This window comes from Heptranchias perlo, chromosome 21 (genome assembly GCF_035084215.1).
Source record: "Heptranchias perlo isolate sHepPer1 chromosome 21, sHepPer1.hap1, whole genome shotgun sequence".
NCBI lineage: Eukaryota > Metazoa > Chordata > Chondrichthyes > Hexanchiformes > Hexanchidae > Heptranchias > Heptranchias perlo.
The window spans coordinates 40654113-40667750 of record NC_090345.1 but is presented as its reverse complement, the minus strand read 5'-3'; the positions used below and the strand labels follow the sequence as shown (position 1 = coordinate 40667750).

The following is a 13638-nucleotide window of genomic DNA, read 5'->3' as shown; positions in this document are numbered from 1 at the left end:
TTTTCATATCTTCACACTCTTCCCACTACTTTGCCCTATTCTCTAAGGGAAGGATTCACAGGCTGATTAACAGTCTGACAGGCCGCGACATGAACGCTCCTTCCATGGCCGTAACCATCTTTATAGATGCTGATAGTTAGTCCCATTTAGCAGGAATGTTTTATGGGCTCACACAACCCGTATGATGGGCGTCCCCACCCACACCCACCAGGTGCAAGAATCCCACTGGATGTCAACCACTAAGTCAAAGGCTCTTTCCATGGGTCTCTGCTCAATAATTTTTAAAAAGATAGTGGCTTGCATCGGATGACCATCAGGCTACTTAAATCAGACATGTGGATGTCAATACAAACTTTTTTCTATTCATTCACGGGATGTGGGTTTCGCTGGCAAGGTTGGCGTTTATTGCCCATCCCTAGTTGCCCTTGATACAACCAAATGGCCACTTCACAGAGCAGTTGAGAGCCACATTTAGGACAGACTGGGTAAGGACAGCAGGTTTCCTTCCCTAAAGGACAGTTGGGTTTTTATGACAATCCAATAGCTTCATGGTCACTTTTACAGATATTGGGTTTTTCCCGATTTTTTAAAACTGAATTTAAATTCTCAAATTACCATGGTGGGATTTAAACTCATGTTCTCTAGATTATTAGTCCAGGCCTCTGGAGTATTAGCCCAGTAACATAACTAATACACTACTGTACCCCTATATGTTGGCGTACTTTAAAATTTGAATCCTTGGGATTATCTTTTTTTTTTCTCTAGCTAATTTGATGCGTTGCAAATTTTTCAAAAAAATCTTTTCGAAAAAGATTTGCAAATGTGCTAATATTTCTTTGATAAAATACTGGGCTGCAGTCTGACAAAGTGCGCTGAAGAATTCATTTGTCACGAGCCATGCAACTTCAATTAGCTCTGCCTTTCCCTCCTGCATAGATGTTTCTCAAAGTTCTGGGGGACTAGATCAAAGGTGTGGCAAATAATTCACTCCACACAGGACTTTTACAGTTTACAATTTAGATACATAGCCAACAAAGAAATAATCCAAACATTACAGAATCACGTAAATAGCCTGTGCGTGCTATCACTCCCAAGACTGCTAAAACTCCTCTAGAATTTTCACTGTTCAAAATACCATTGCATTTAACATATCTCAAAGCAGGCACTGAATGGGCTGATGGGTTAAATCACTGCCTTGTGGAACAAATGCTCAGTTCCAGCTTCGACTAAGCTGATAGTTTCCTCTCTCTATTGGCACAATGCAACTGTTTCAATTGGTCCTTTTACCCATGTGCCATTTATGTTCATGTCCAGGGCAAACTTTATGGAAATAGAGAGATTTCAGTTTAATAACTGAATGGTTTAAGGCTTTAATAGCTGAAAGGCTCTAAGGAATAATTTGAGTCTGCTCACATATCGAGGTCAGTGCACACCTATGTATTGGCACGGAATACACTCTCCCAGCATCAGAATCACTAAATTACCTATTTTAAATGGCTCACCTACATTATCTGACAGTTAATGGGCATTATCACAAAGACAAGAGAGGCCTTCCGGCCCATCTAGCTCAGCCTTCATAGGGAGAACTCCCACTTTACATTGTTAAAACAATCCAAACTGTTTATGACTCTCGGGCTCAATTTACAATCAGAAATCCAATGTTGAAACATTAAATCGAAAATGCATTCAAAACCTAAAATAAGATGTTATATTGAACCTGGTACTTTCCATTCAGTGAGAAGGATTTAAACAAATCGCCATTTCTTTTTTGCACTTTGTACCAGACTTTAGCAGTAGTCTGAACATTTGGTAGATGAATAATGAATGGATATTAATGAGATTCACATTATACTGCTTATTAATGTATTGGATGTGAGTTAACCTGCAATCTCATCATTATTCTAAGTAAACTGCATTTCGTGCAAAAGATATCTATAACAGCAGGTGGCGCCACAGGACAAGGTAATTGTAAATTCCCACTAAATACAAATGTAAGGTAAACAAATTTGATGGGTAGGTTACTCTAAAAATAAATAGAAGGACTTCTTGTATTTTACTATTGATACAGCATGCACTGTGACAGCCATAACTTTTCAATTTCTTATCACTTAGATTTTCATAGTAGGTACATCGTAGGTGCAGCACAGAAGGAGGCAATTCGGCCCATCGTGCCTGTGCTGGCTCTTTGAAACATTAGCTATCCATTTAGTCCCATTCCCCTGCTCTTTCCCAAAGCCCTGTAAATTTTTCCCTTCAAGCATTTATCCAACTCCCTTTTGAAAGTTACTATTGAATCTGCTTCCACCACCCTTTCAGGCAGCGTATTCCAGATCAATACAACTCGCTGCGTAAAAAATTGCTTCCTCCTGTCACCTCTGGCTCTTTTGCCGATCACTTTAAATCTGTGTCCTCTGGTTACCGACCCTTCTGCCACTGGAAACAGTTTCTCCATATTTACTCTGTCAAAACCATTCATAATTTTGAACACCTCTATCAAATCTCCCCTTAACCTTCTCCGTTCTAAGAAGAACAATCCCAGATTCTCCAGTCTCTTCACATAACTGATGTCCCTCATACTTGGTACCATTCTCGTAAATCTCTTCTGCACCCTCTCTAAGGCCTTGACATCCTTCCTAAAGTGCGGTGCCCAGAATTGAACACAATACTCCAGCTGGGGCCTAACCAATGTTTTATAAAGGTTTAGCATAACTTCCTTGAATTTGTACTCTATGACTCTATTAATGAAGCCCAGGATCCCATATGTTTTTTTAACAGCCTTCTCAGCCTGTCCTGCCACCTTCAAAGATTTGTATATGTGCACCTCCAGGTCTCTCTGTTCCTGCACCCCCTTTAAAATGGTACCATTTAGTTTATATTGCTTCTCCTCATTCTTCTTATCAAAACGCATCACTTCATACTTCTCTGCGTTAAATTTCATCTGCCATTTGTCTGCCCATTTTACCAGTCTGTCTATGTCCTCTTGAAATCTGTTACTATCCTCCACATTATTTACTACATTTCTGAGTTTCGTGTCATCTGCAAACTTTGAAATTATATCCTGTATTCCCAAGTCCAGGTCATTAATATATATCAAAAAGAGCAGTGGTCCTAATACTGACCCCGGGGAACACCACTGTATACTGCCCTCTAGTCTGAAAAACAATCATTCACCACTACTCTCTGCTTTCTGTCCCCTAGCCAATTTAGTCTATTACTTGGTACTTTATCAAATGCCTTTTGAAAGTCCATATACACAACATCAACAAAACCATCCTCATCAACCCTCTCCGCTACTTCATTAAAGAACTCAATCAAGTTGGTCAAACACGATTTTCCTTTAACAAATCCGTGCTGACTTTCATTTATTAGCCCAAACTTTTCTAAGTGCCAATTAATTTAGTCCCGGATTATTGTCTCTAAAAGTTTCCCCACCACCGACATTAGGCTGACTGGCCTGTAATTGTTGGGTTTATCCCTCTCCACTTTTTTTGAACAGGGCTGTAAAATTTGCAATCCTCTAGTCCTCCGGAACCATACCGATATCTAAGGAAGATTGGAAGATTGTGGCCAGACCCTCCGCAATTTCCACCCCTACGACCCTCAATAACCTAGGATGCATCCCATCTGGATCGGGTGACTTTTCTACTTTGAGTGCTGGCAATCTTTTAAGTACCTCCTCTTTATCTATTTTTATCCTATCCAATATTACTCCTATCTCTTCATTTACTACTACAATGGCAGCATTCTCTTCTCCAGTGAAGACTGATGCGAAGTATTCATTTAGTACCTCAGCCATGCCCTCTGCCTCCACAAGAAGATCTCTTTTTTTGTCCCTAATCGGTCCCACGCTTCCTTTGACTACCCTTTTACTATTTACATGTTTATAAAAGACTTTGGGTTCCCTTTTATGTTAGCCACTAATTCTCGAACTTTCTCTTTGCCTCTCATATTCCCTTTTTTAGATCTTCTCTGTACTTTCTGTATTCAGCTTGGTTCTCTACTGTATTATGAACCTTACAATCGTCATAAGCCTCCTTTTTCTGTTTCATTTAAATCTCTATATCTTTAGTCATCCAGGGAGCTCTAGCTTTGGATGCCCTTCCATTCCCCCTCTTAGGGACGTGTCTACTCTGTACCCGAACCATCTCCTCCTTGAAAGCCTCCAATTGTTCAATTACTGTTTTAACTACCAATTTTTGATTCCAATTCACCTGGGCAAGATCCCTTTTTAACTCACTGAAATTTGCCCTCCTCCAGTTAAGCATGTTCACATTTGATTGTACCTTGTCCTTTTCCAGAACTATTCTAAATCTAATGATATTATGATCACTGTTCCTCAAATGCTCCCCCACTGAAACATGCTCCACTTGTCCCACTTCATTCCCCAGAACTAGATCCTTCCTGGTTGGGCTGGAAACACACTGTTCCAGAAAGTTCTCTTGAACGTATTTCAGGAATTCCTCCCCCTCTTCGCCCTTTACACTGTTTCTGTCCCAGTCTATATTGGGATAATTGAAGTCGCCCATTATCACTATTCTATAGTTCTTGCATCTTTCTGTAATTTGCCTGCAAATGTTCTCCTCTCTCCTTGCCACTATTTGGTGGCCTCTAATATATGCCCAATAGTGTAATAGATCCTCTATTGTTCCTTACTTCCAATCAAGTAAATTCTGTCTTTGACCCCAAAATTACATCATCCCTTTCCAGTGCTATAATAGTTTCTTTGATCAACACTGCCACCCACCCCCTTTCTTTCCTTCCCTATCTTTCCTGAATACCTTGTAGCCAGGAATATTAAGTATCCAATCCTCCCCTTCTTTGAGCCAGATCTCTGTTACTGCCACTACGTCATAGTCCCATGTGGCAACTTGAGCCTGTAGCTCACCAACCTTACTTATCATGCTATATGCATTTCACACGTGCACTCCAATCGCATCTTAGACTGCCTCGCATTTGCCCCCAGTCTAATCCCTCCTATTTCTGAACTATTCTTTCCTCGTCACTTGTCCCTCCCATTCCTCTGTGTGCCTTGTTTCTCCTCCTGGTGCCCACCACTCTGCCAAATTAGTTTAAACCCTCCCATAAAAATGAAGGAACGGTATTTCTGTCAGCATTCAACAAGAACCAAGAATATACAAGAATCAGACACCGGAGACTACGATGCAGTGTGCGTGTTTCAGATATATATGAAAGTGTGCGTGTAAGTGTGAGTGTCCCAAATTGTGGGAGTGTGTGTGTGACAATATATGTATGAGAGAGTGAATGGTGGATTTTGAGGCCTCTCGCCCAGTGGAAATGGGGCGGTTACTCTCCTGAAAATGGCGGCGAATGTCTTCCTCGTAGTCGCTATGGCCGTCGCTATCTTCCCCTGGGGCCTACCGTTGGATGGCCAGAATGCCCATCTGATTTGGGTGCTGGGCCCTTTTAATATGCAAATCAGGGTCCTATGTTGTATGGAGGAGCCCATTTGCCATATTAGGACAGTAGTGGATGGAGCGTGAATTGCGTACCAGCATCAACTGGCAGTCCAGCTGAAGAGGAGCACAGAGATAAGTTTTACTGTATTTATGCAGGGCCGGGAGGAGATGTGCAAAACCTCGGAGCCAGTGGGCTGCCTCAGGGTGCTCGTTTTCTACCCGCAGCCCGCCGGTCAAATGCCAACGAGGCCAGGCCCTCAAAATGGAACTGGCGTCTTGCTGGGACTATCGGGCAGCTGGTGGGCACGATCCATCGGCTGTCCATCCAAAAGTCTACCCCGGGGGGGAAATCTACCCCAATACATGTATGAGTGTGTGTGAACGACAAAGTATGGGTGTGAGACAAAAAGTGTATGAGAGTGCGAGAAAGAGGAAATGATTGTGAGAGTGTGTGGCTGTGTGAGGGTGTAATTGTGTGTGTGTGTAATTGTGTGTGTGTAATTGTGTGTGTGTGTAATTGTGTGAGAGTGTGCAATTGTGTGTGTTGGTGCACGAGGGTGGGGGCGCGCGGGGTGGGGGCGTGCTGAGTGGGGGTGCGTGAGGGTGGGGGTGCGTGAGGGTGGGGGCGCGTGAGGGTGGGGGCGCACGGAGTGGGGGTGCGTGAGGGTGGGGGGGTGTGTGCGAGAGAATATAAGGATACAAATGTTTTACAATAACACTATGTGAGATTAATTTGTTAAAAATGCACTTTTTCATTCATAATTCTTCGCTACTTTAACTGAGCAAAAATGGATAATTGTATCTATTATAGAGCAGAGGGGGATGTTAGTCTGAGTTATTAGCTATTTGTTTAAAAACAAGGTCAACAGTAAATTTTTTACCCTATATACATACATCCTAACTCTATTCATTTATTCTGCAACAATTGTGAATTCTTATCAATTATAAATTTCATCCAAGAACTAAGTCAGTTGGACAAATATAAGGGAGCTTTATTGATGTATTTTTCTTGCAGCTAGACCTTTTCTTATGAATTTACAAACTTTTTTGATGTAATCACACACTGAAACAACGTTATAAATTCTTTTGAACTCAAATCAAAATGATTCCGATTAAAGCCATCTTACGATGAAGTGAGTGCTCACCAGATTGCACAAGGATCAGGTGGTCCTTTCTATGAGTTTTGGGTTACCCAGTGATTTTAAGTGTTCGTCATGTGGAAGGAGTTCTTCCGACCATGAGACACATTGAAGCATAATGTCCATAAAGTCTCTCCTTCTGTGCAGAAGACAGATTCAGCATCACTTATCTGAGGATACCGCAAACGAATGCAGAAGAAGTTAACTAGAAATTCTGCAGGCGACACAATTTTCTTTCTCAGTGACTTCAATGGAAAATAAAATCAGGCGGGGTGTCAAACAGGCTGCTGTTTCACACTACCACCTAAGACCCATTTCACCCTTCATATTTCCAGAAACGGTCTAAAATTACAAAGCACGATGGAGCGTCATTGTAGCTGAGGATGATGCTTACACTAACACTTTAATAATAGGTTATCTCTGAAGATTAAAGTAAGTTTTACAAATGTTTTACAGTAACAGTACGAGATTAATTTGTTAAAAATGTACTTTTTCATCCTCAATTCTTCCATTATCCCATAATCCATGGGTGCCCAACCATCCCCCAGATTGAGGAGTTGCAACGCCACCAATGGCGAGAGGGTGTAATTACAGTGTGACAAGTTTACATAGGCAGTTTCCATGATAAATGTGAACATAAGAATTTATAACAAGAATATAAAATTAAAGACTAACTTTAAAAGGGGACTAAATTGTGTCTGCACCCTTGGTCAATTATCCACACCCCCTAACCATATTTCACATGAAGATTACACTTGGTCTTGATTCATCGTGTGCAATGGGAGATTGACTAGTTAATTATTAAATATTTGGTCGAATGATTTATGATCTAAGTAAATGGACTGAAGTCCCCTTGCTGAAGTTTTCAAAATTTGCCATACCTGTGCACAAAATAAAAAGTACCTTGCTACTGTAAATATGAATTGTCTCTCTGAACTGCATTATTGTAAAACATTGTAAAATCTATACCGATCTGTGGAATGAAAGAGAAAGACTTGCATTTATATAGTGACTTACATGACCCCAGGATGTCCCGAGGCACTTTACTGTCAATGAAGTACTTTTGAAGTGTAGTCACTGTTGTAATGTAATGCGACAGCCAATTTGCGCAGAGCAAGCTCCCACAAACTCCAATGAAATAAATCACCAGTTCATCTGTTTTGGTTGAGGGGAAAATGTTGGCAAGGGCAGTGGATGACCTACACTGCTCTTCTTCAAATAGTGGGATCTTTTAGATCGACCTGAGAGGACAGAAGGGGCCTCGGTTTAACGTCTCATCTGAAAGACGGCACCTCCGACAGTGCAGCACTCCCTCAGTACTGCAATGAAGTGTCAGTCTAGATCATGTACTCAAGTCTCTGGAGTGGGACTTGAACCCATGACCTTCTGACTCAGAGGCGCGAGTGCTACCACTGAGCCAAGGTTGACACTTAAAAATGTAACTTGCCCACAAATTTTGAAAATCTAAATTCTTTTGTAAAAGCAGCTTTGTTGAACAATGCAAAAACATTTTTTCATCGAAAGTGATTTACATGAAGTTATGCATAAAGTATTTTCTTTCACTCCATACCTGTCCCTGAGAATAGTCCACAGCTCTCCCCCCAGGCAGGCCTCCATTAACATGTATAAGTATTTGCTGTCCTTGAATGTCCTATAGAGCCTGTATTGAAAAGAGAAGAACGTCAGCATGGAGTCAAAGTGCCAACAAAATGTTTTGGTTTGTTCATCCTTTAATTATTTCAGCCCAGTTCAGACTGTGTATCTGTGTAGGCTTTGCTCAGCTGATGAATATTTTCATTTGATTATAATTCACAATACTTCTTTTCAACTGTGTCTTAATGATGCTTATAATTGAATTGAGGCGACCTAATATGCCAGTAGTTTACTGAATCTTACTAAAAGCAAACATATCTAATTTGAAATTGAAAAAAATAATGTTCTTTTGGTTATGTCAAAGTGGCGACCTGTATCTACCTGAAGTGAAAGGATAAACAAAACAACAAACAATAAACTTATATGGTGCTTTTAACACAGTGTAGTGTCCCAACAAGGCTTTTGAAGGTGAGGGTTGGGGAAGACAGCTCCAGATCGCAGGGGTGTGATGGTTGAAAGCTCTGCTACCAGTGGTGGAGCAGCAGCCCAATGTCGAAAGAATGGTGGGTGTGAACTGGGATGGTGGGATGGAGGGGGTTGCAGAAGTTGGCTAGAGTGAATTGTAGACAAAGATGAATATTTTTAAAGTCAATGCACTGGGGGCCAGACAACCCAACGAGGTCAGGGCTGGTGTGTGAGTGGGACTTAGTACAGTGTAGGTGGCAGGCAGCAGAGTTTCAACAAGTTGGAGATTGTGTAGGATGGAGTTTGGGAGGCTAGCGAGGAGAGAATTGGAACAGTTACGGCGATGGATGCATGGATGAAACTTTCAGAAGTGGAAGATCAGAGGAGAGTAATAATATAGTGGTGGAAATAAACAGTCTTGGTGATGGATAGAATTTAAAGTTAAAGTTCAACTCAGTCAAAGATCACAAGCTTGCGCATCATCAGGTTCAGCTGGATCAAGGAGCAAGAGGGGGATAGAACTGGGGTCTAGGGTTCAAATTTTCTGGTGGAAGCTGACCAGGTGGCTTTGGTTTTTTTAGTGATAAACTGGAATAAGATTTGGTTCATCTGTGACACAATGTCAGAGAAACAGTTGGACAGCACAGTAAATCAAGGGTGTAGCAGCTGGGTGTCATTAGCACATTTATGAAAACTAATCCTGTGTTTATGGATAATGTTGCTTGAGGAGAGCATGTAGACAAGGAATAGGAGAGGACCCAGAAGTTACTATTTTGGGGTAGGAGAAGAAGTTTATGCAGGAGATGTGCTCGCTACATCGAGACAGGTAAGAGTGGCAGGTGGACCACAAAGGCAAGGCGATGGATGAGGATGGAGTAGTCAACGATATTGAAAGTCACAGAGAGGCTGAGGAGCATCAAGCTGGATAATCCATCATGGCTGTTGCTGACTTTGATCAGTGGGGTCTCGGTGCTGTTGGCTGTATGGAAACCAGACTGAAGGAATTTGAACATGGAATGGTGGGACAGGTGGGTGCAGAGTTGGGTAGTGACCATGTGTTCCAGGATCTTGATATCAGTAAATCATATCACTGTTATTGTCTCTGTTGATTTCTTTTGTGGCTCAATGACGATGGGTAATTGCCTTTCAGACTGTGATCACACTACAATGGAATTGTCCTGTCTGTGATAGTAATTTAGTATACTTAGTTATAAAAATACTTTTACTATTACTGCTGCTACAGTCAAATGTAGCATAGCTAATAAATCAGAGGCATAATGCATTGACGCACAAGTGGTACATCGCATCATTCAGTAAGAGGCAGATCCAACACAAATAAACCCACTAATAATTTTGCCCTAAACCTTAATAACATGTTTGAAGTAAGATTTTGCCTCTGAAAGAAAAATATTTAAGCACAAATCTGTCATGTGCATTTTGCTGCTTGTTTGACTTGCAGAAAATATGGTTACAAATCTCCAAACCAATCTATTGAGAAATCCACACAGGTGCATACAAACATACGAATTAAGAGCAGGGGTAGGCCATTCAGCCCTTGGAGCCTGCTCTGCCATTTGATAAGATCATGGCTGATCTGATTGTGACCTCAACCCTACTTTCCCGTCTTCCTATTATAACCTTTGACTCCCTTGTTAATCAGGAAGCTATCTAACTCAGCTTTAAAAATATTCAATGACCCTGCCTCCACCGCTCTCTGGGAAAGGGAATTCCACAGACTCACGACCCTCTGAGAGAAAATATTTCTCCTCATCTCTGTCTTAAATGGGAGACCCCGTATTTTTAAACTGTGGCCCCTAGTTCTAGTCTCTCCCACAAGGGGAAACATGCTCTCAGCATTTACCCCTTCAAGTCCACTCAGGATCTTATATGTTTCAATAAGATCACCTCTCATTCTCCTAAACTCCAGAGTATACAGGCCCAACTTGTCCAACCTTTCCTCATAAGATAACCCCCTCATCCCAGGAATCAGTCGAGTGAACCTTCTCTGAACCGCCTCCAAAGCAATTATGTCCTTTCTTAAATAAGGAGACCAAAACTGCACACAGTATTCTCGATGTGGTCTCACCAATGCCCTGTACAACTGCAGCAAAACATCTCTACTTTTATATTCCATCCCCCTTGCAATAAATGACAACATTCCATTTGCCTTCCTAATCACTTGCTGTACACGCATACTAACTTTTTGTGATTCATGTACTCGGACACCCAGACTCCTCTGTATCTCAGAGCTCTGTAATCTCTCTTCATTTAAATAATATACTGCTTTTCTATTCCTCCTGCCAAAGTGGACAAGTTCACATTTTCCCACATTATACTCCATCTGCCAAATTTTTGCCCACTCACTTAACCTATCTATATTTCTTTGCAGACTCCTTATGTCCTCTTCACAGCTTACTTTCCTACCCACTTTTGTGTCATCAGCAAATTTAGCAACCAAAGAGTTGGTCCCTTCATCCAAATCATTGATATAGATTGTAAATAGTTGAGGCCCAAGGACTGATCCCTGTGGCACTCCACTCGTTACACCTTGCCAACCTGATAATGACCCATTTATGCCTACTCTCTGTTTCCTGTTAGCTAATCAATCCTTTATCCATGCTAATATGTTATTCCCTACACCATGAGCTCTTATTTTGTGTAGTAGCCTTTGATGTACAGTGTCTGATGCCTGATATGGAGAGCCCACTCTTTCACTGTAGGGATGCACCCCATTTACCTAAGCGCAAAGAGTTCAGGTGTAGATTGGCAAGAGCTAAGGCTTCGGGATCTCCAGTATGCCAGAGTTTAATAGACTAAAGCTGTGCAGCTTACCAGCAAACTGTCAGCTGCTTGTCCAGTTGGACCACCCTACCCAGTAGTGTCTTGGTCTGCAGGTTATTTGGAACTGAGTAGGAAGAATCCCATCTATCCCTCCAGGTCCCATTTCACCAGACTAGTTGGTCAATCATTAACATTCCTCTGGAGTACCGTGGACTTATTGGCTCAGGCGCTGGATTACTGAGTCTGCCTCAGAGGGATGATTCATTTATTTTTTGTTCCATCACCTCGTGTCTCTGAGAGTCAAATCAGCACTAACATAATAATGACTGCATTTCAAAAAGTCTTCCAATGCCTGCAAAGGACTTTGGACATCCTGAGGGTATGACAAGGCACTATAGAAATGTAGTTTCTTTCAAGTTCTTTCTTAAAGAGAGCCGATTTACCTATCCTCTCTCTCCTAAGAGAGGATAGGTAATTGGTCATTGGACAGCTGACAAGCAATGGTTTGAGCCCTCACATGTAGGTAGGGTTGCCAATTCTGGGTGGACATATTCCTGGAGGTTTCATCACGTAATCTCGTGCCTCCATCTGCCTCGCCCTCACACTTCCACCATTGATTGCCTAAAACGTCCATCCTCGTGGTTTACCGCCTTCCCCCACCAATTGGAAGGCAAACAGACTCTTCATTGCTCGATTGGATGATTCTTGACTGTGTCACACCACCTTTTTTCCAATCTCCATTATTATTATAACTAATAAATTAAAGTGTTCAAAGAAAAACACTTTTTTTTTAATGCCTCTATGATTTTACTCCTGAGTTACTCGCAGGAGTGTCCTGGAGATTAGTCTTTAATTCCTGAAGCCTCCAGGACAATCCTGGAGGGTTGGCAACCCTACATTTAGAAGGGTTAGTTCCACGATCCTGCCCTCCCAGTGTGGATGCTGCGGTTGAAGGGACAACAAACCAGAGATTGGCTACAATATCAAAGGGGAGGTTTCTTTTACACAAAGGCATTCTGATGTCCATTTGTTGTTGGCTTGTTGAAAATAAAAAGTCGTCTCTTTTAGCAAGTTTTTTGAATAAAATATGAAGCTCAGGCTCCCAGCAGAGTTGTTCACAAGGATCAAGTCATTCATATCTGGTCGTTAAACTGTCCAGTTTGTATAATTTCAAGTAATATTCCATTGCATAGACTTGCCTATCTCCAGCAGTAAATGAATGTGAAAAAGGGCTAAGATACCCATTAATACTTGAGTAGCTAACAGCCAAAGGGCAGGCAATTCTATTAGATCTTCTGCTGTAACCTCCAAAGTCTTGCATATTGCATGGTTCAACTGTCACTTCAATGACACATCATCTGACGTCTATCATGGTTAACAGGCCTCAGCTAAATGAATGACCTGTTCTGGGATTGTTTCGTGATGCCAGTCCTGATCATCATCAGATACACTGATGATACTCTGCAGTCAGCGATTGGACTGGTTAGAGGAAGATTGATTGATGTTTACTGAGTGACAAACCAACTTCATAAGGGTTACATACAAAGTTTATTGGAACAAATCTTACATAAACAGAGCTACGCTGATTTAAGTATGTTTTGCATCTGCAGTTGTGTTACAACATAATTCAATGTTCCAGGTACATATCCTACCACAATTCTCTTATAAACAGGCTCTTGCAATATACACAACACCTTTGATTTATTAATCAATAATGCCGTTACTTTACCGCAAATAATGTGTCAAATATATCCTTGCAGTCTAGCCGTTTACACCATTTCCTGGAGTCTGTATTGCTCGACTTATCATTGCAACAATAATGCTGTTTGATTTCTGGTGCTGAGGAATCCCACACAGCAACAACTGGTTCCATGCTCCAGCAACAAGTCTGTAACTACATGCCAGCTCACATCAATCACAGATCAAAGCAGAGCTGGAGCAGTTATTCTGGGCGAGCTCACTGGAAATTTATCTTGGAACTGCTGTGGTTTAAATCTTTAGAATGTGTCAATGAAATGTGCTTGGCGTGACACTTAAACTGCCTAATAAAAAAAACGAAAGCCAACATACACAGTGAGTGATCTGTCATTTGATTGTGATGGGATGAGTTACATCCAATTCTCAGCTTCTAGTATCAGCAGTGTGTTTTACTTTGCTGGGAGAGGGATCTAGTTGGAATTTTCAGTGTGATTGCTGTTTACACAAAAGCACGGTATTTGTTGAACACCAAACTTTGATTTCTT

At 41.5% G+C, this 13638-nt stretch overlaps 1 protein-coding gene across 4 annotated transcripts in view; it reads right to left on the bottom strand.

Moving 5' to 3' along the window:
- Positions 1 to 13638, bottom strand: part of prkg1b (protein kinase cGMP-dependent 1b) — a 609599-nt gene that overhangs the window by 16780 nt on the left and 579181 nt on the right. For all 4 annotated transcript variants that reach the window (XM_068002574.1, XM_068002575.1, XM_068002572.1 and 1 more), the window contains exon 12: positions 8127 to 8216. In XM_068002574.1, coding sequence (XP_067858675.1) covers positions 8127 to 8216 — 90 coding nt within the window. The remainder of the gene's footprint in view (positions 1 to 8126; positions 8217 to 13638) is intronic.